Source organism: Ailuropoda melanoleuca, chromosome 5, assembly GCF_002007445.2.
Source record: "Ailuropoda melanoleuca isolate Jingjing chromosome 5, ASM200744v2, whole genome shotgun sequence".
In the NCBI taxonomy this organism is placed as follows: Eukaryota; Metazoa; Chordata; class Mammalia; order Carnivora; family Ursidae; genus Ailuropoda; species Ailuropoda melanoleuca.
The window spans coordinates 78,689,592-78,711,979 of record NC_048222.1 but is presented as its reverse complement, the minus strand read 5'-3'; the positions used below and the strand labels follow the sequence as shown (position 1 = coordinate 78,711,979).

Below are 22,388 nucleotides of genomic sequence, written 5' to 3'. Positions count from 1 at the left end.
GAGCTGGGGTCTATGTGGGAGCCGTGGGAGTGTTCCCACGGGGCTTAGGCCTTTCCTTGTGGGTAGGGCCCAAGCAATTCACCAGGTGCTCCAACGGAGAGAAATAGTAATGCAGGAGTTGACTCTTGCCTCCAGGGTGTGGCGAGCAAGTGGGGGGACAGCTTCGCACCCAGGCACTGCTCTGACTTACAGAGTGTCAGAGCTAAGAAGGCCTTAGGGGCCATCTGCTTTGACCCTGCTTTTAAAAGCTAAACAAACTGGGGGCCCCACATGTGAGGGATTTGCTCAATCAGGGTAGCAGGGACCCTATTTGAACAGGGCGGCAGCACAGCCAGACTCGGGGACCCTGCCTCCCTCCCTGGACAATTTTCACTACATCCTGTTGAGTGTTCATTGGTTTGTAACTTGTGTGTGTGTGTGCGCGCACGCACGCGTGCTCCCACTTTGTCTGTTAGGGGAGGAGATGGCAACCACTATTTCTCATGTGTCACCCTTGCCTTTCAAAATCAAAGAAGTTGGAAGCTCTGAGAAGAATGCAATCCATTGCCTAGAGCCACTTAGAATTTTCAAGGATGGCGTGACTAAGTTAGAAGTCTCCACATTGAGGTTAAGTTGGAGGCTAAAAAATCCTTGCGCTCTGGACAGACACAGAGGCCAGCCTCTGTGTGTGCGCGCGCACATGCATGTGTGAGTGTGTAGGGGGAGGGGGAGGGTGGCCCGAGAACAGGCTCCACTAGAAGCAGGACCTGGCTCTAATCAATCTTAGTGGATCTCAGCTGGGGCAGAAGAGGAGCAGAAAGAGAACAGACCAGGTATCAGAGACCACTCATCCGCTCTGCTACAATATCCTGGTAGGAACCTGGGGGCCTGTGCTACTGGCAAAAAGAAGCAATTTTTTTTTTTTTTTAATCTCTGGGTCAACATCTTCAGCTTAACAAGTAGTAAGTGCTGACCAATCTGGGAGGCAGGAAAACAGATTCAACAATAAAGCCTGTTACAGCCCCTTCCTGCTTGAAGTGGTCTGTGCTGCCCATCTCCCTTCCTCGCTGGATCCCCGCTCCCCTCCTCGCTGGTGATACTCATCCATCCCACCACCTGCCCCCTGCTCCCCTGAAACCATCCTCACCAAGGCCAGCTACAGCCTGCTGATAACCAGACCGGTCAACACGCAAACTCCCCAAGGCATGGGACCTTGCTGACTGCTCCAGCCCGGACACCTGGCATCCCTTGCCCCTGTGGCCATCCTCTCTTCATGGGCTTCATTTCTCTATAACCCATCCTCCTTGGTCTCCTTCTTGACACCCTTTCCATCTTCTTATCCACACCCTTCTCACCCAAACCCCCTCTCTCTGGGTGATCTTGCGGACTCCATGACCACTTAGGGGGCTGATGACCCCTACTTTGGCCTGAACTGTATCCATCCCACATTCATATATTGAAATCCTAACCCCCACTACCTCGTAATAGGACTATATTTGGAGACAGGGACTTTAAAGAGGTAACTAAGGTCAAATGAAGTCACCGAGTGAACCCTAATCCAATATGACTAGTGTCCTTGTAGGAAGAGATTAGGACACAGATATGCACAGACAGGAGGTCATGTGAGGATGAGCAAGAAGACGGACATCTACAACCCAAGGGGAGAGTCCCCACGAGGAACCAACCCTGTAGACATCTTGATCGGGTCCGTGCTGTTGGTTACCACAGCCCTAGCAGACTAACACAACCCCTCGATCGGCACCTCCAGCCTCTGCCTCCTGCCTAAGTCCCAAACGTGTGAAGCCAGCTGCCTTCCCATACCTCCACCTGAGGCACCTCAAATCCGAGTTCCCAAACTAAACCCACCGCCTCACTCCCTGCACCTGCCATGCTCCTGGATTCTCCACCTCTGTGGCAGCGCCATTTCTGCCTCCTGCCTCCGACTCCCTCAACCCCACACTCAGCTGCCAAGTCCTACTGGTTCCTCATCTGAAATCTCTCTTGAACTTGTGCCCTAAAAAAAGTGGACTTGGCTCTGTAATTCAGCCCCTCGTGTGCCTCTCCAGGCTATGCCCACTCTACCTCATTCTCTTCCAGATCTCCCTCCCAGCACTGACTTTGGTCAAAGCACTCTCTGCCAGGCTCCCTTGGGACATGATGGTTGTTATGGACTATTTCTTCATCTGCACTGGCTCCTGTCTTCAGTTTCAAGGCCCGGGGCAGCCTGGCTAGTTGGTGCGTCCTGGAGCCCCAGCTCCAAGACTATCGTGCCCTCGTTAGCCATGTTGGCATACCTGGTTAACCTCGGAGTGGGGACCAAGATGAGCGATCTTTGTAACCTCCCCCTGCATGCACTTCTGTAACTCCTTGTCTCTTCAAAACGCCTTGGCTGAGAAGACTGGCACACTTGGTTCAGAAGCAGCAGGGATGAGGGATGTTGGAGGATCTGTGATCTCCTATGCAGCCAGCCCAGGGACAAGACACCGGGTGGGTACAGAGGACGGATGGTAGCAGCTGCTAAGGGACAGAGAAGCAGACTGTCCCTGGGTCTGTTGAGAAGATAGGTGTACCCAGGCTTCTCAGCTGAAGCCTGAGAAGAATGCATGGGTTGTATCTCAGTGGAGGGTCCCTGCCACATCTTGCTGCATGACCAGGATAGAGGGATTGCCCAGGATGGAGGTGTTGCCCCTCTGAGTAGTACAGAATGACAAGCCTGAGGATACTAGAGGCATGAGGGCTGAAGGGAAAATTGATCTTTGCAGTGGGTGCTCAGAATTTTATTCCCTGGCCTTAGGAGTCAGCCCTAAAGTCATCCGAGTCTCAAATGCTGACCCTACAGGAGGCCTCAAATCAACATGCCTGGCACTGAACAGAACGTAGGATGCTTTCTGAACTCTACTTGGAGTGAAGAAGGGGTCTAGACCTGCCCTCTAGCACTGGTCTGGGAGCTTGTAGCTGGTTAAGGCAGGTCTAGGTGGCCCCAAAAAGTTCAGAGTCTGAGCTGGTTCCAGGCAGAGTCATGTGGTCCTCTAGCCAGCCCCTCATGGGACCTTCTGGCTTAGCTATACCTTGTCCCTGCCAAACAATTCCATGAAATGTCCTTGTCTCAAACCAGTCCTACTTTCTTGGGCCAACGCATCAGGCAGTTCACTTGCCAATTACTGCCCCATCAGGCTCAGTATTGGTACTCCAGGGATTGATGCTGCCCCCACCCAGAGCCGTGGAATCACTTTCTTTACCACCAACTGGGAGTTCTGGGGATAATTTTCCACCAAACATCATGTCTCTGAGTAGGTGGCCTTCTGGATTTAAGGCCTTTGCCTTGTGGCTTCATGCATTAGAAATTCTGAGGTCAGGATTTGAGACCTGGTTCTAAGTGACAGTATTTTCCTTTTATCACTGACTTGGTGCCATTGGGGGCATATTTTAATACGGAACTAGATAATTTATGTGTGTTACCTGATTTAATCCTCAGATTCAATACTTTAAGGTAGATATTGTTAACTCTCTTTCTGGATGAGGAAATTAGGGCTTAACAAGGTTAAATGATAGGCTTAAGGTCACAGATTAGAAGTGGCAGGGCCAGCATTCAAGGACAGGTTAATTGAATCGCCAGTCCCATCTTAAGCACGTTGGGTCAGTAGTGCTTACATCACTGACTATTCCAACTGTGCAGAGGGTCTACTCATATTGAATGGTGAGGTGACCACGGAGGAACTCAAAAGACCAAGGAACTTGGAACGATAGATTCGAGCCCCATAGCTTAGTGATTACCAGCCACAGACCCCGCCTGCCAGGCATTTCAGGACTGCTGCATGCTACCCAGCCATCCATGTATCCAGTCACCCATCCATCCATGCATCGATCCACCTATTCAGTCATCCAGCCAGCCAGCCAGCCAGCCAACCAACATGCTTTTCATTCATTCCCAAAACAGTGCTATCAGTCAGAAGTCCTCCTTTCTGCCCTCCATCACCTAGATCCACAGCCCCTGCATGTGACCTGAGACAGCCAGCCAGACGGAAAGTTAGCCCACCCACTTGGCTGTGAAGAAGTCATCGTAAAGGGAACACAGGGCACATTGTCTGGCTCAGTGTAGTTGAGAGTTAATGCCTTTCCAGGAGCAGTCAGCTCATGCCAACACCGTATCTCCCCTGGCAAGTCTCTACCCAAACTCCCTTCTCGCCCGGACATCTGAGCTTCACTGACCTGCTCAGAAAGGGACGTGGCCACAGTATCCTTGGGCCAAGGAAGAGCTAGAGAGGTCAGCCTACTCCCCTATTCAGGGGGCCAGCAGAGCCCCCGGGGGCCGTCAGTGGAACATGGCCTACTTGTCAGCACCCTCCATTTATTTTCTGAGGCTGAGCGGTGGCGAGCCAGACCCCAGTACCTCTTCCAGGGTTGAGGGGAAGGAGATCTCGTGCAAGTGGAACTGGGGCACACACTGCAGGGTGATGGTGAGGATCACCCCCAGGCAGCCCAGGTGCACTCGCGCCGCCTGGAACACGTCTGCGTTGCTGGACTCGGAGCACTCAAGAATGGTCCCGTCGGCCGTCAGCAGGGTCAGCGCCACCACCTAGCAGTGGGAGAAGAGCACTGCAGAATCCCCGTGGCCATTTCCCGCAGGCGCCAGGCGAGGCCCTCCCTGCCCTGTGTGTCCCGGACAGCGAGAGGCCAGGTAGCACCAAGCCCCGAAGATCAGTGCCATCTGGCCACAGGGCAACAGGGAAGCCAGGCTCTGTCTGGGCAGCATCAGCCCCCAGTCCCTTACCCTGGGCCCCCATTTCCAGAGGAATCCTCTTTTATCTCGGTTTAAGTACTTCTCCACACTCTGCTACCTGCTAATTCGGATGGAAATTGCTTTTGACATGCGTAGTTGGTGGCTGGGTGCTCCAGGTGAGAGAACAGAGAAAGCTGAACTAATTCTAATTCACAGCGACCAAGACCAGAGGGGAGAAATTGGCAGAAATGGGGCACGACGGCCATCTGAAGGAGTGAGGGCATCAGAATGATTTTTATAAAAAACAGATTTTGTCCACGATCCAGGGCTGTGAGTGAGAACTGGCCAGTGAAACCCCTCTGCAGGGTCCAGCAACAAAGACAGGTAGGCACTGCTTTACCAGCTGTGTGACTGAGGGCATGTTATCCAATCTCTCTGTTTCCTCATCTGTAAAATGAGGACAGTAACTGTCTCAGAGACAACATGTGCAGCAGCCAGCTGAGTGTCTGGTGTACAGGGGACACCGAAGATATCATTCCTCTCCCCTTGCTCCCAGCCATTGCCATAATATGCAGAATAAAGCAACGGGCCTCTCCCACTCCTTTCCAGGGGCTGGTCCTGCTCAGCTGAGCTTCCTAAGAAAAGGGGCCAGGAAATCTCATGCGCCTTTTGATTTGTGGTGATTCAGAATTATTTCATACTCTGCTGAGCATTTTTTAGAAACTGCCATCAGCCCTGGACAGTAGATCAGGACTGTGGCCTAATCTTGGGGGGTGGCTGTTGTGTTGTCTGTCACCCCCCATTACCACTGGGCTTTGCTGGGCAGGGAACCTAGCTTTGAGGGCAGCATGGCATGTTCATGAGGGCTCCATGTACCTGGGGATCGGGTCCCACAGAGCCCAGCATGCTTTGGGGCAGCAGCTCTTGCTATGGGAGGGGTCGAGCACGATGAACACAGCTGCCCTTGGTCGGTGTCCCTCCCCTGGCTCATGCCCTTCCCCCACGACAACCCTCGTCTGCCTGGGGATTCTGTGGGGCTTTTGTGGTAGAAAGAGGGAGGGGAGGAGGACAAGAGCAACCAGAGTCATTGCACAATGCTGGTGAGAAAGCAAAGAGAAATTTTAAGGGCAAGTGTGAATCAGGTTTCCCTCGTGGTGTTCAGGAAAACAAATATGAAAAAAATCGATCTCTTAGAAATTGCTTTTGGACTATTTTCCTTTGATCTCAGAGCTGCTCTGAGACTGGCACACATGGGACCCAGTCCCCAGAAGCCACATTCAGATAATGCTTACAGGGCATCTGTCTACCTCAGGAGAGAGCCATACACCTGAGTAGTTGACTGGGGGTCGTTTAAGCGATCCGTGTGGTCCAATCCCCAGCAATCCTGAAATTTCTTTTACAGCACAGAGTGAGAGCTCTGGAAAGGGCCCTGTCTTACGTGCAAAACCCACCATGAATGTTTATTGAGCACTAACTGTGTACGCTCTTCTAAGCACCCCAGAAGCATTGCTGTTGTGACATCCCCATTTTCCAGGTGAGCAAACTGAGGTAGCCAGAGGTAGAGACTTGCCCCAGATCGGGCAATACTGGTTGAGCCAGGATGCAAAATCCAGGCCCCAGTGCTTAGCCGTAATGCTCCAGGGGCCGGAGGTCCCACGGCCCACAGTGCAGGTGAGCCCCTGCAGGTGGAAATACCATCCCTGACGGTGCGCACGCCACCAGCCTGCTTCATGGCCACGCAGCCTGGCCTGTTACGAAGCCCCTCCGAAGGGTGGCTCCCAACACAGAAACCACGAAGTGTCCTTGGCTCAGCCACGTAAGTAACATACACTATCTCCTTTGGTCCTCCTGGGCTGAGGATTGTTCTCTCCAAGTTACAGATGAAACAGGGAGGTCCACAGGAGTTAAGTAACTTGCCCACAGGCACATGTCTACTATATTTTGAGGCAGCTTTTGAACCCAGATCTGAGTCCAGAATCTGTGTTCCTAACCAGTTCCCCAAACTGGGCTCTCATTAAGTTTTAAGAAGTGCTTTTCACTGACGACCAGGGGCAGATCGGGGCCCACACGTGCTGGACTCCACTCCAGGTAGCCCCAGCTCCAGTCCTGGCCCCTCTGCGACTTGCTAACCTGGGAAGACTTCTTGCCGTGTCTGGCTCCTGGCTCAGACCTTTTGATGGGGATGGAAACTTTTGCCCTGCTTGCCCTTTCTACAGGGTGGCCAGGATGCTCCCAAGAGGCGGGATGTCTCATCTCTTGTGTCTGTTGCAGACGAATGAGACTTAAAGGAGAGAAAGTGGCTGGAGGACACCTGCCACGTGTCTGTCAGAGGCGGGGAGCTAGGGTGGCTTTGAGGCCGAGGGAGCCCCTAATTTCCCAGGAGCTGCTGTAAGAGGTGTCCATCCCCCCCACCCCCTGGCAGTCAAGGGAGCAGCCAAGCAGGGGGACTCACCTGGGTGGCCAGGATGCCGTGTTTGATCCCAGTGTTGTGCGTTCCAGACCCGATGACGCCCCCTGCAGTCACATCTGACACAGCTCCCAGGCTGGGCTCAACGGGAGGGAGCAAAAGGGACACAAGGGACCCGTTAGGCTCCCCTGGGACCAGACCATACCCATCCCCTCCACTGGGCTTCAGGACAAGCCCTCAGAGCAGAATAACAGATTCACATCTTGGCTAGGTTCTGGCCCCGAATGTACTGTGACTTAGCTTGTCTGAATTGGTGGCCCTTCCCCTCTCTGAGCCTCAGCCTCCTCATCTCAGTGGCCTGTCAGATAAGCTGGTGGGGGCGTGGTTGGGCTCTGAGGGGGGTGCCTGCTTGCCCGGCTCTGGGCTTTCTGCAACGTGGAACATCCCTTTCCTCTGGCCCCCATCTGTCAACGATAGCTTCTCCACCAACCAAAGGCCCAAATGCTCCTGTGAACACCTCTCTAGACCCAGCCTGTCAAGGCCTGCAACGTCCCTGAGGGAGTGACCTGGTTCAAATGGCTCACACAGCTGTGCCAGGAAGGTACGAGGAGGCGGGAGCTTCCTCAGCCACCAGGAAAGGAGGAAGACAACGTTCCGTCACCTTCAGGCTCAGAAATGCTCAGGGGTTCCTCAGGGCCTCGAGGACAAGCCCATGTCCCTCAGCCCAGAGTCCCGGGCCCTGGAAGGAATACTAACAGCACTGTGTGTGCACAGGAGGAAGCGCGGCAGGAGCCTTCTAGAGTCTGCTCTGGGGGCAGGAATTAGACAGACGTGCCCAGAACTCAGCGTCAAGGGAAAAGAGTGCTCAAAGATCTTACTTCTTAGGAGTGTCCTCTGAGACATCCTAGCTCTAGCTTAAAGCAGAAGGAAACTGATGTTTATGTTACTAACGGCCCCCTGGGTGCTGAGGCTGTGGCATTACGTGTCACACAGTATCTTCACCACAGCTCAGCCCACTTGAGCACTGGGCTCACAGGGAAGCCGTGAGCCCACCGCCACACACACCCTGGCTCCCAGCAGACCGTGGGCCCGAGGCAGGCGGACCCTGGCTCCCAAAGGCACTGCGGGACACCTGCCATTAAGACAGTGATGAGATAGTCCAGCCTCAGACCTTCCTGTGGAGGCGGTGAGACCTGGGGACCGTCCCGGCAGAACAGGAAACGGACAAAAAAAATCCAAGGCTCTCCAGCCTCCCCTTACTCACCCCCGCTACCACCTTTGTGTCTAGTCTTGTGTCTTTGTCCACATGAGTTGGCTTACTTCTGAAAATACCAGAATGTTTTAAATGAAGATTTTATTTACTTTTTTGAGAGACAGACAGAGCAGGAATGGGGGGAGGGGGAAGGGGCAGAAACAGAGAGAGAAGCAGATTTCTCGCCGAGTGTGGAGCTTGATGTGGGAGTCTGTCCCAGGACCCTGAGATCATGACCTGAGCCAGAATCAGACGCTTAACCGACGGAGCCACCCAGGAGCCCAGAAAATACCAGAATGTTAAGAGAGGATTGTGGAATCCTGCTCTAGGGAAATCCTCCAACGCGAGGACAGGTATATAGCATGAAGACGTTCATCGCAGCATTACGTAGAGTCGTGACAACCTGAGGAGGACCTCAGCGCCCACAAACGGGGTGGTTAATGGGATTGCAATGTGTCTCCTCCTGTCCATGCAGCCTACCAGACTAAAAAGCAGTATGCAAACAGGCTTGTGACCACTGTGTTCAAAGAAATAAGCTGGATTACAGCGAGGCCCTGAGGGAGAAGGGTCAAGGAAGGATGGATTAGACTGGCCTCTGAGAGGCTGGAGATCACACGCCCAGGGGAAAGGTCAACTCCAGAACACGTGGAGCTAGGACCCCACATAGCCAGAAGGAGCAGTTATGTCGGCCAACCTAAACTCATCCAGGCCTCTGAGCGTCCTGTTTGAAGACCCATTTTCTAGGCCTGAGGCCCATTAAGAACCTTGACTAACAGCGAATAGCAAGATTTGCACCCAGGCCGTTTGCTTTTGGAGAAGCAGGGTGTGGTCCACACCAAGCTGCTGTCCTGCCTCCTGTGGTGAACCAGAGTGACTTTGGTAAGCCACTTGGCCTCAGACCCCGGTTTCTTCCTCCGTAGCTTCTATTCCTCACCTGTCAGCACCCAGCTTGGAGCCTGCCTCAGCTCTGTCCTTCTCTTCAGCCCCCCAGCCACAGATACTCCTCGAGTCCCCACAGCATCCTTGGAGCTGTCCACCCAGGCTCCTCTGCGATACACGGGATAGGACATCCTGACTCCCTTTGATTGGCAGAAGGGCCCCATGTAGGCAGCCACTGAGGAGGACTTGGTTCCCAGGGGAGACAGAGACACACCATGAACAGGGCACAGAGATGCGTCAGAGTCCAGAGGCTAATGCCCAGTGTTACTAGAACAAGTCTCTTCCTGTCATCGTTGGTCACAGATTCTGTCCCACTATCTGCTCATTGGCCCCTATATGCCCCCACATTCTCCCCATTCTGGACTTTTGCTCATGCTGTTTTCTCTGCCTGAATCCCTTCTTTCCTCTTTTTTCTGGTTTATGCCTCATCATCTTTTAGGACTCAATCCAGGGGCCCCTTCTGCAGGCTCCCAGATTCCTATCCCGTCACATATTCCCCTGCCTGCCAAGGCTGAACCCAGGGCCACCTGAGAGCCCCACAGTGCCCTGGACACTTCCCTGACATTGAACCTATTGTCTTGCATTATGCTTATCATTCTGGGTGTTGGTCTGCGCCTTGCCAGGAGCTCCTTGGGTTTTATTCATCTTTGCCTCTTGAGGGCCTGAACAAGGCCTACACGTGGTAGACACCTCATAAATGTTTGAGTCGCCATGATCTTTGGAGAAGCAGGAACAGGACAGAATAGTTTCCAGAATAAAGTTGTAACAGTGCCTCCCAGCCTGTGATGAGAGAGTGAAGGCAAATGGACCACCCACACTTAAAAACAAACAACAGGCTTCTGTGGATGCAGTTTTGAGCTGCAAAGAGATTGCTACCCCAACATCCAAAACACCTGTCACCTTTTTCCAGAGGTTGAAATTCTACAGTTAGACATTCAATGCTTTGGCTATATTTGACTCCTGTTCCAATGGAAGCCCCCTGATACTAAACCAGAGCAATCCCTGACATGTTTGCATAGAGAGATGAGTACAGCCATAGGTAAGTATACCCTGAACATACGGACTGTGGCTCAGTCGGCATGCCCTTCTTTTCCTCTGTGCTTATTTTGCATACCCTTCTGTCTGGGTCCATGTAGCTGTTTATTTCAAATTTTAAGAAAAACTTAATCCGTAGTTTTCACACCGTTTTACAAGACGGTTACTTAATGCTGGGCCCATCTCTGACCTGTTTCTTTTTATTCTTGTGCAACGATTCCTGAAATCATGGACATGGGGAAAGAACAGGGGTTCAGAGAAAGGGAGGTGCACCCTGAGAAGTGTTTCTCTCTCTCCTCCCAGATCCTTGAGTGTCTGGCCGAGACCAGGGCCAGGGGTGGTGGGCAGTGCTGGCCCACCAGGCATGGGAGAGGTGGTTCTTACTTGGACAAGGCCAGGCCGTGCTTGCCCAGCTGTGGGTGCAGGTCAGCCAGGAGAATGCCGGCCTCCACAGTCACCTGCTTCTTCTCTGTGTCCACCTGCAAGAGACCAGCATAGGGTGGGGTGCACTAGGCTCTCACCCAGCCTTCCCCTGGCAGCCACAGTCCCGTGAATATGAACACGTCTGTCCTAGCCTGTGGTCAGCTCAAGCCACTGCTTGCTGCAGGCAGCCGAAGGGAGTGTGGGCAGAGCCCTGGATTTGCTGGTGTTTTGGGAATATAGTCATTCCCCCCTTATCTACAGGGGATATGTTCCAAGATCCCAAAAGGATGCCTGAAACCACAGGTAACACCCACCTTTATAAATACTATGTTTTTTCCTATATACACATACCTATGATAAAGTTTAATTTATAAATGATGCACAGAGAGTAACAACCAGAACTAAAAATAAAATAGAACAATTGTAACAATATACTGTAATAAAAGTTACGTGAATGTGGTCTCTCTTAAGATATTGTACTGTTCTCAGCCTTTTCACCTTGCAAGGATGTGAGATAAAATGCCCATGTGATGGGATGAAGTGAGGTGAAGGACGTTGGAATTGTGAAATAGGATTAGGCTACCTTTGACCTTCTGATGATGCGTCCTTCTGTCCTTCTATGATCCTTCTGATCGTCTGCTTTCAGAGGGTGGTTGACCGAGGGTCATTGAAACCAGAGAGAGCAAGACCATAGGTAAGGGGGGACTAGTGTAGTCTGTGGAACCCCTCCTTCTCACAGGGGAAGGAAATGAGCAGGGAAGAGAAGGGGTTCGCTCAAGGTCACTGGCAGAGCTGGACCAGCATTCAGGTCTCCTAACTGCCACAACCGTGCCCCCAGTCTAGGAAGGTGGGACTCCTACAGAGCTGCGCAAGGTCACCAACTTAGGAGGTCTCATCCTGCAGGGGCTTGAGTTTGCTAGCTGGAGTCCGAATTCTCCACTTACTCTCACCTGGGGAGGTCTGAGGCGAAGACTGGGGACTGGAAGGGGACGGGAGGTTCCCGCATGTGCAAGAAGAGCACTAGAAGATTCCTGGCAGCCCAGGGAGGTTAGAGCAGAGTCTCTTCTTTGGCAGGGAGGAGACTCAAGTTCAGCGACTTTAAGTCACTCGTCCAAGGTCACACGAGCATCGGGGGTGGAACCGAGAGGAGAATCCACATCTGTGTGACTCTGAATGAGCAGCTCATTGCACTGACCCTGAGCACAGAGCCGGGCAAAATCAGTTGTTGGAGCCCAATCCTCACTACTTAGCAATCAGAGTTAATTACTGCCATGACTGACATCTTGACCAGAATGTTTTCTACAGGGTGGAGACTGTCAGCCAGAGCAAGGGAGTAAATAATAGAGAGGAACCCAAAACCTCTGCTAGCAGGGCTGGGTGGAGAGGAGGTTATGTAGCAAAAACTATAGCTTGGGGGACCTGGCCCTGTCAGGGGAGAATAGGGGTCCTCCTAACGTGCAGGGCACCTGTCTGGCCTCTACGTCCTGGCAGGTGCCCAGGGGACAGGGACGGGGCACTCACCAAGTGCTGGCTGAATTGCACGGACAGTATCTCAGCACAGGGCTGGTGTCAGACTCCCGAGTTTGTGCCCAGCTCTGCCAGTGATTGGCTGTGTAACCCTAGGCAAGTCACTCACCCTCTCTGATCTTGTTTCCCCATACGTAAAATGAGTTAAGTGTCAATCCTTCCAGACTTGTCATTGTGAATGCATCTTTGGGGGTCTGACTTGCCATTCTTCCAGAGAAGCAAGACAGGAAGCCCTGGCAGGAGGGGGTGAACATCCTCTCTGTGACCACAGGGAGGCGCGCACACCTGACAAGAAGCCTGAGGAGGCCCAGGGAGGGCTCTGGGGAGAGGTGATCATGGGCGGGTGGTCAGAAATTGGGGTGTCACTTTGGATTCAGGGGCAGGGAGGGGATCATGCCTGAGGGCAAAGGCTAAGGTGTTTCCTGGGGCCTGGGGTGGAGGCCGAGGCTGCCAGGCCGGGGCCAGCAGGAGTGGGGAGCCAAGGGCTCTGAGTACCTGGAGCAGCCGGTTCATCTTGCCCATGTGGATCATGAAGCCATCGGTGCAGGCGATGTCCGAGGGCGAGTGGCCACCGCCCACCACCTTCACCCGCCTGTTCTGCTGCCTGGCCAGGGCCAGCACCTGCCAAGACGATGCCGGCATCAGCCCAGCTCCGGCCTTTCTCCGTGAGGCAGCCGGAGACCTTGCGGGGCCCGCGGCGGGGTGGGCCGCCCAGGCTTCGCACCCCCCAGCCTCCAAGGCCCCTGCCTGGCTGGAGGCCGCTGTGCAGTCCACTCCGGGAAAGGGAGCAAGAGTGCAGGGCCAGGAAGTGAGCGGGATGGAGAGCCAAGGAATCATCCTAAGGTGGGGCTCCCATGCGCTCTCCCAGCTGCAGCTGGGGGCTCTTCTGTGGGCACACCTGATAGCATTCTTCCCCGGCACAAAACCTTTCAAGGACACCCGAGTGCCTTCAGAATAAGGTCCCGGCTCCCGTCTTGGCCTACCTGGGCTCGGCTGCCTCCCAAGCTGGAATGAAGCCTGCTGGGGGTGACAGTGACTTAATTTGACTCGGTACCTGTGTCTGCCCAGGCCCAACCCCACTAGTCTGTAGTGATCACTGAATGAATAAATAAATAAATGCCTGGTATCCCTTAAATGAATGCATTCCCTTTCACCCTCAACTCCCTGCTCAAAAACCTCACATCTGGTCCATGCAACACTGGTTTCACAATGGGTACCATGAGGGGTTCCATGAGCAAGTGAGACTGGAAGTGCCTGTCTTCCCCAGCTCCTTTCTCCACCCACCATGCCTGTGGTATGTTTAAGACCACAGGCTCTGCAACCAAGAAATCTGTTTATCATCATCTTCCGTGAGCCCCCCTGACCACACAACTGAGTTTTAGGACCCTACTAGCCCTCTAGGGAGACATCAGCCCGCAGCGGCCTCCACCTGTTAGGAATTCACAACTGTGTAGGCCAGCACAGCTGAGGAACGGCCTTGGCCTATGGCCAACTCAGCATACCTCCAACTGTTCCCTCAGCTCAGAAGGAAGCCAGTTGCCTTGGCATTCAAGGCCCTCTGATCCCACTATCCCAGCCTTTCTCTTCTGCCCCCTGCCCACTCATCCTCTGCCCATTCATCCCTTCCAGGAATGTCTGTCCCCATCCCAGACCCGTCACCCACTGACTCCCCACACTCCCTTGCTGGCAGTGCCCTTCCCCAACCCCCTGTGGAGCTTTTGTTCATTCTCCTGGGCCCAGCTCAACTGCTTCTCCTGTGTGTAGCTTTTCCTGCAGGAGAAGGTGGGGACTTTGACTCAGACAATCCCCATGTGACTCCTGGCTCTGATGCTTTTTAATATGGGAAAATAACAAAGCCTCTATTAGCCTCAGTTTACCCATCTGTGAAACAGTATAATTGCAAGTGATTATAAATATGCAGTGAAGGAAACAAACAAGGAGCGGCGACAGAGAACGCTGGGGCCATACTGCAGATTAGGTGGTCTGGGGGTCCACTGAGGAGCTGAAGTTTACCCTGAGACCTAACGGATGAAAAAGAGTTAGTCATGTGAAAAGTTAAAGGACAGGCATTCCTAGCGGTAGGGGCAGCAAGTGCAAAGGCCCCAGGTAGGACAAGGTTTGGTTTATCTTTTGAACAAAGGGTAAACCAAGGCCAGGTGATACATGGCCTTGGGAGTCAAGTTACAGTTTTACTCCACAAACAATAGGGAGACTCTGAACGGCTTCAAGCAGGGGAGTAGCCCCCTCGAACTTACATTTTAAGAAAACTACTTCTATTGATATGGAAGTTACATTCCAAGGAAGTAAAAACTAAAGCAGGGAGACCAGGGACAAGGCAACCGCAGGTCATGGTGGGTGAGGAAAGGATGGTGGACTGGGCATGGAGAGCGGCAACGGTGCCGAACGGAAGGGGATGGATTCTGGAAACTTCTGGGGCAAGTCTTGCTGGTGCCAGATAAGGGTAAAGAAAAGACAGTGCCCCACTTCCTGGCCTCCAGTTTGAGCAAGCAGGTGCCCCATGCAGAGACAGGTACAGAAGAGGCTGAAGTCTGTGGTGACTCTGGGACACACAAGGACAGCGCCCAGACGAGGGCTCTGAGCTGGAAATGTAATGCCAGCAGCCACCGGTGGCCTGCTCAGTTTTCACCTGGGGCTGGACAGGGGAGGCAGGGGCCTGGAGCCTGGATTGTAGCCAGCTTCCTCGAGCTCTCGCCTGGCCAGAAGTTCTGCAGTGGGGGGATGCGTGTGTGTGGGGGGGTGCTCCTAGCCGGGCAGGGCCTGCTCTCTAGCCCTGGATGCACACTCACCTCTCTGACCTCCTCCACGGACGTGGGCTGATAGTACATTTCTGGGCAACAGCCGTAGGTCCTAGCCCAGTTCTGGAACTTGACTCCTTTGTACCCATGCACCTGTGAGGTGAAGAGAGCTGGGTGGCTCAGATCCGTGGCAGCCGGCTGCTCAGACAGCCCTCCACGCTCCTGTCGTCATAGGACGGGAGGACAGGCCTGGGCGCCGAGCCAGGCTCCTCTGCGCTGGTCACGTCTCGGGGTGGTGGGAAGATGTAACACGAGCCGGAAGCTCGGAAGTCGAGCAGCTACGTCTCCCCTGACCCCGCGCGGCCGGATCACAAGGGCCACGTCCCTCCTTAGTAGAAGGGGTGGGGTGGAGCTGGGGAAAGCCGGCCTCGGGGCTCCTGTCCCCTGCTCTGTCTGGGGCACCTCTCTGAGGGACCCAGCAGAAGGTGGACTCCGACTGAGCAGGGTGATGGGAAGGGGCGGCCGGAGCTGGCCTGGTGGCCCCAAGAAGGACTTGAAGCTGGCCTTCAGCTCTCCCACCAAGCTCCTCCTGCCGGAACGGCCAAGTCTGGGAGACTCCACAGCAGTCTTCCTGGCCTCTAGACCAAAGCAGGGAGCCCTGGGGATAAGCTTCCCATTTGCTGGTCCCGGCCTGTGTACCCAGCACTGTACTGAGATCCTTTATACATCGTATCTTATTTAGACCTTATAATAATGCCACAAAATAGGTAATATTACTCCCAGTTTCAGGAGCAGAAACAGAAGCTCAGAGAGGTGAAGTAATTTCCCCAAGCACACACAGAGATCAAGTGAAAACACTGGAGTCCAACCCAGGCCTTCCTCTCCCATGCTTTTCCCACCACCCCAGTGACACCTCTAGAGGTTCACGTCCAATTCAAGACGGTCCCCGTGGCCTCGCCTCGGCCCCAGACGTGACCTAAGTTTCTCCTCCCATGCCTGGTTCATGGGCCCAGCCCGAACGCGGCCCCTCTGGGCTGACCGGCTGTGCCGTGTTACCCTACCATGGCTCCAGGGGTAGGTCGGTGGCCTCGGCTGACTGTGGCTTCCTCTGGGAGCAGAGCCCTGGGCAGCGGGGTGCAGAGGCGAGGTGGAGAGAGGGTCTGGAGCAGGCAGCACAGTGACCTCTGAGCTGGGGGCTGGCTCTGTATCTACCGCATACTGAGGGGCTTTGAGCCGGCAAAGGTGGGTAAACAGTGTTGCGACAAGCTCCACCCAGACAAACAGCAGCTCAGGCCTGCCCCCTGCTTCGGGGGCCCTTCTCAGGCAGCGAGGTGGAGGAGCAGAGTGTAAGAAGTAGCTGCTCTGTTGCTGGAAGCTGCTAGAGCTCTGACCCCAACTCTAGGCATTCTGGAACCAAAGGACCCCGCCGCTTCAAAACTGGGCCCTTAATTCCATAGGTCAGGGGAGGTTGCGATTTGGGGGTCCGTGGGGATCTTAACGTAGGGGCTCCCTCAGTGCCTGCTTGGAGGAGGGTCCATGGGGCATGCTCAGACAGATGGAATCCGCCTGCGTCTGTGTTCGTTAGCTCATTTGTCAGGCTTGGGGCACGAACACAGCGAGCCGCCCATCGTTAAGGGGAGACAAGGCGGGAGGCTGGTGGCTTAGCACCAGATGGGGGAGGGGAGACAAGGGACATTCAGCCCAGGCAGTCTTCTAGCAGAGGCTTTCCCTTCCCCCAGGCTTTAGGGCAGACAGACCTGGGTTCCTCGTCCACCCTTTGCCTGTTAACCTCTGTGAATCTCCTTTTCTTCCTTAACAAATCGGGGGCACTGTTGCCTAATTCTCTGGGTCCATATAAAAGTTACAGCAGGTGGACGAGCCGCAGCGGGATGCCGCGGGAGCTGGAACTGGCAGCAAGCTCTTGCTTCTGCCCCACTGGTAAGCTTGCTGCCGGCAGGATTCTGGGGACTCTACTGTCTTCTCGCCAGCCCTTAGCGAGTGTCCGGCACAGAGCCAGCGCCCAAAGCACATTTGTGCAATGAACAAACATCAGGCACTGAGCATCTCGGCTTTTCAGATCTCTCCAGGCCAATGGCTGGTGTCTCTCCGGAAGCAGGAGCAACGGTTCGGGGGTTGGGGAGGAGGTAAGGCCTGGCTCAAGGAGTGGAACTGGGGTCAGAGATGCGGGAGAAAAGCCCTGGAAAGGGGGAATGTTGGAGTCACACCTGTATCCCCCAGACCAGAATTCCCACCAAGCTGGTGAGTGCACGTGGGTGTGAACGATTGTACCCCCACCCTGAGGCAAATGTCCGTGTATGACGTGGGGGTGGCAGCCATGTGCTCACCACAGGGAAAGCCCAGCCCAGAAGGTACTGCTCCTTACGGTGGCTCAGCAGCTCGGTCACAGAAGGAGGACTCCCGGGGCCACAGAACAGAGCAGCCTTTCAGGGAAGGGCTGTTATAGGCTGAAATGTGTTCCTCCCAAATTCCTACGGTGAACCCTTAACCCCAGCACCTTAGAATGTGACTACATTTGGAGATAGGGCCTCTAAAGAGGTCATTAAGTTAAAATGAGTTCATTAGGGTGGGCCCTGATCTATTAGGACTGGTGTCCTTAGAAGACGAGGAGAGTAGGACATAGGCACACAGAGAGAAGACCACGTGAGGACTCAGGGAAAAGGCAGCCATCTGCAAGCCAAGGAGAGAGGCCTCAGGAGACCCCCAGCCCTGCTGACAGCTTGATCTCGGACTTTCAGCCTCACTTGTCTGTGGTACCTTGTTATGGCAGCCCAAGCAAATGACGCCTGGTGGCTACCAGCTCCTGAGGCTGGGGGTCTCCCCTGAGGCCTTCACGAAACAGAAGAGGAAGGCCTGGCTCTTGCATCTCGTCTGTTCCACTTGGGCTGACCCTGATGAAAGAGGTAGGGCCTGTGCCCTCTGGTGCTGCTGGCTCCACTGTCTGAGAGAAGAGGGCTGGTGGGGGCGGGGTGGCTCACTACAGAACCTTAGACTCCCTGCCTGGGAAAGGCAGGACTTGGTGAGGGGCACGGTGGTTGGAGGCCTTAGGACTGGGGGTGGAGAAAGCTCCTGGTTGGCTTGGCTACTGTCCCAAAGCCCTGGAATGAGGCCCAGGAACCGTGGCTCACAAATGGGGTGAGTATCAAACATGTGGGGGCAGAGAGGCCCAAGGCAGGGAGGAGAGGGGAGCGCTGAGGGTCAGCCTGGTATCACCCCAAATAAATAACTTGTCTCACTCATCCTTAAGCCTTGTCCCCACAACTTCAGGCCAAGTGTGTCTTGTTCCCACCCCAAATGACCCATTCAACCACAGTAAGACTCAGGTTTCTCCTTTTGGTGAAGCATTCTGCACTGAGACATTCTGGAAGCCAGGTGCTGTGGGGTGCAGGTGGGCCTTGGCTGTGCCCCCGAACTGCCTGAGGGGCTCCCGTCCCTCCCCTGCTGAGATTTCCCAGGGCCTGGAGTCACGCAGTTTTCTTTCTTCACCTCTTGCTACTGCCCTTGGATGAAACCCTTTTTCCCTCCAGCCCTCAAGCCAGTCACATCAATCTTATAAATTGCCTTTATTGAGAAACATAAAATGACATGAAGTAATATAAAAATCAGCAAAAGCAGTGTGTGTATCAGTTAATTCACTCTGTGTTGCCACCATCCCGTGGTTGAGGGTGATGGTTTATTGCTTATTTCCTCTGGCCTGAGGGGCTCAGCTAGTTCAGTAATTGCTGAGTCTTAATTTTTTCAAACATTTGTTGGCAAGGGAAATTAATGTGACTGTTTCGGTGGTCAGTGAAGCTTGTTTTTTGACCTTTTCTCCTCTCATACTTGTTAATCAATCAGAATGAGCTCCTTAATATACAATTTGTACGTAGTAACTGAACACTTCTTTGAAATAGTGTGAACATTTGGAAGAGTGTTTAATGATTTCTGGCCTGCAGATATTACTTCCTTGTCCCACTCATTCTCTTTAAAATGTGATGTGGGGCATAAAGTTCACTCAATACATATGGCAAAGAGGGATGACACTGTCTAAAATGTCCCCTGCTTCTCAGAGTCCTCTGTCCACTCGAATCCAGGACAATTGATGGAGAGAAAGACCAAATATCCATCTCCTCAATCTAATCAAATGGCAAAAAAGACTACTGTTTGGGGGATTTTTCTGGAATTTTCTTACTCTGAGTTGCATAAACCAAGAATTGTTTCTGTCTTTGAAATTCTGACAAATAGTCACACCTACTCTCCACTGCTGATACATTCGACCCCATTCTGGGGGGGGGGGGGGTTGGCACAAACATCATGGAAAACAGTGATGAACTGTATAAGAAACACAAGTGAGGTCTTTTTTTTTTTTTTTTTTTAAAGATTTTATTTATTTATTCGACAGAGATAGAGACAGCCAGCGAGAGAGGGAACACAAGCAGGGGGAGTGGGAGAGGAAGAAGCAGGCTCATAGCAGAAGAGCCTGATGTGGGGCTCGATCCCATAATGCTGGGATCACGCCCTGAGCCGAAGGCAGACGCTTAACCGCTGTGCCACCCAGGCGCCCCGAAACACAAGTGAGGTCTTAACCAAGGCCTTTTAGTTGTGGGAATTATTTTTTTAATTGATTAAAAATGGGTTTATGGCCCATGGAATAGGAGACAATATTTGTAAATCGTGTATCTTATAAGGGATTAATATCCATAATATATAAAGAACTCCTACAACCCAATATGAAACCAAACATGAATTAAAATGGGCAAAGGACTTAAATAGACATTTCTCCAAAGAAGATATACAAATGGCTAAAAAGCATGTGAAAAGATGCTCAACATCACTAAGTATTTGGGAAATGCAAATCAAAACTAGAGGGATTACCACTTCAACATGAGGATGGCCATTATCAAAAAACTCAGAAAATAACAAGTGTTGGTGATGATGTGAAGAAAATGAAAACCATCACTGATAGGAATGAAAAATGGTGCAGCCGCTCTAGAAAAAACAGTATAGTGGCTTCTCAAAAAGATTAAACATGGAATTACCACACTATCCAGCAAATTCCACCTCTGGGTATATACTCAGAAGAACTGAAAGCAGGGACTCAAAGAGATACTTGGACACCATGTTCAGAATAGCATTATTCACAGCAGCCAAAAGGTAGAAACAATTCAAGTGTCAACCGATGGATGAATGGGATGAACACAATGTGGTCTATCCATACAATGGAATATTGTTCAGCCGTAAAAAGGAAGGGATATCTAACACAGGCGACAACATAAATGAGCCTTGAGGATCCTATACTAGGTGAAATAAGCCAGTCACAAAAAAGACAAATATTGTATGATTCTATTTATGTGAATTAGCTAGAAGAGTCAAACTCATAGAGACTGAAAGTAGAACGGGGGTTGCCGTGGGTTAGGGAGAGGGAGAACGTGGAGTTAGTGTTTAATTCTTTGTTTGGGACAAGGAAAACGTTCTGGAGCTAAATGGTATGATGGTTGCACAACAAAGTGAGTGTACTTCATGCCACTGAACTGTACACTTGAAAACAGTTAAAATGGTAAATTTTATGTTTATTTTACCACAGTGGAAGAAAAAGAGCACTTAACAGGGGTACAAACATCACTGATATTCTTTCGAAAGTAGGTACCAGCCTCAAAGCCCTTGTATGTAAATGTGACAAAACATATTTAGGGAAACTGACAAAGTGATCCCACTCATAAATCCTGAAACCGTAAGCAACGACAGTAACTGTAAACACTTCAGCTGTTATTACAAAAATTATTCTATTTTATGCAGCAGAAACCCATTGATGTACTGTTGCAGTTTAAGCAATTAATGCTACCTAAGCTTCGTAAGCACTAACACTTGGAGGGTTTCTCCTTCTGAATTTAGTTCTATTAAAAACTATGCCAGGAGTCTTTTTTAAAAATATTTTTAAAAAATTTATTTATTTGATAGAGCACAAGCAAGGGGAGGAGCAGGCAGAGGGAGAAGGAGAAGCAGACTCCCTGCTGAGTGGGGAGCCTGACATGGGACTCGATCCCAGGACCCTGGGATCATAACCTGAGCTGAAGTCAGCCACTTCACTGACTGAGCCACCCAGGAGCCCTCCAGGAGTCTTAAAAGAAGTCTTTTTTCTACACTTGATGTATGTATGTACGTATTGTATTTAATTTTAAAGTAGGCTCCACACCCAATGTGGGGCTTGAACTCACAGCCCTGAGATCAAGGGTAGCAAGCTCTACCGACTGAGCCAGCCAGGCGCCCCAAGAGTCCGGTTCCATCCAGGCTTCATATGGTGGACACAGTGATGCAATTGGCCATCTACCTCACCCAGAAAGACATCAAAATCAAGAATCGGAAATGAGCCCATTTATCCATCCATCCATCCGTCCATCCATCCATCCATGCTTCCATTCTCTGATTTATTCAGCAACCATCTAATGAACATCTACAAAATGCCACACACCTGCTAGGTTAGGATCAAGGGTGAATCACCTGGACAGGCAGCTGCCAATCTCAGGGGACTTAGCGTCTCGTGGGGCAGACAGTTAACAACTAGGTGCAGTAGCCAACACTCAGGAGAAACTTCTACAATGGTTAAGAAAATATTTTCTCATGTGTGGCTCGATGGATTCCTTTGAGCAATGAGGCATGGTATTTCCCACCCAAGTGCTGCGGGGCTCTGGGCAGGAGATGATGAGGGCCTGAAACCTGCAGGGGCAGGGGGGCGCACCTGGAGAAGACAGATCCAGGGAGACATGGCTTCTGGACGTGGCTGGGGAAGGTATGGCTAGAGGGAAGGTCTGGGTCTGTCCTGAGCCACCTGGGAGCTACTGCCAGAGAGGACCATTCAGATTTATATTAATTAAAATTAAATGAGAAATTCACATCCTCATGCCCATTTTCCACATTCAGGGGCTCAGGCCATAAGCGTGTATAGGAGCATACGGTGCTGGGGCAGCAGGGAGAAAGGGCACGTGGTTCCATGGGGCTGCTGGCTTCTCCATCACATTTCTCCCATCTCAGAAAGTTCTACTGGGCAGTGCTGGTCTAGACTGCGCTGTGCCTTGTAACTCTAGAGCAGAGGGAAACACATTCATTCTGCAACCATTACCCTGCTTTCCCCCCAGAACACAAAACCCAGCACCATATAGTGGTTGCACCTTTATTAAACAAACGAGCTCCACCCTCAGCTGACGTGCTTCAAAATTAACTGCTGGTTTTGCTGCCAAACGGCAAATTGGCGAGTCAATGAGAAATCACCCCTGGCCATCCCATTCTGTCCCCGCTCCTAGAGATAAAGTAACACCTTTATACCTAGAGAATGAATCATACTTGATTTTTCCTCTG

General features: G+C 52.2%; 1 protein-coding gene across 3 annotated transcripts in view; it reads right to left on the bottom strand.

Annotated features, from left to right (window-relative positions):
• LOC100478547 (L-gulonolactone oxidase) overlaps nucleotides 1–16,273 on the bottom strand; it is a 32,016-nt gene extending 15,743 nt beyond the window's left edge. Inside the window, exons 1-6 of one of the 3 annotated variants that reach the window (XM_034661328.1) lie at nucleotides 16,100–16,273; nucleotides 15,090–15,191; nucleotides 12,778–12,903; nucleotides 10,717–10,811; nucleotides 7,152–7,242; nucleotides 4,370–4,555 (exon numbers count right to left, since the gene is read on the bottom strand). In XM_034661328.1, coding sequence (XP_034517219.1) covers nucleotides 4,370–4,555; nucleotides 7,152–7,242; nucleotides 10,717–10,811; nucleotides 12,778–12,903; nucleotides 15,090–15,191; nucleotides 16,100–16,102 — 603 coding nt within the window. In that variant the 5' untranslated portion in view covers nucleotides 16,103–16,273. The remainder of the gene's footprint in view (nucleotides 1–4,369; nucleotides 4,556–7,151; nucleotides 7,243–10,716; nucleotides 10,812–12,777; nucleotides 12,904–15,089; nucleotides 15,192–16,099) is intronic. The other 2 variants (XM_011218668.3, XM_034661329.1) reach the window with 2 other exon arrangements.
• Between the last annotated feature and the right edge of the window lie 6,115 nt (nucleotides 16,274–22,388).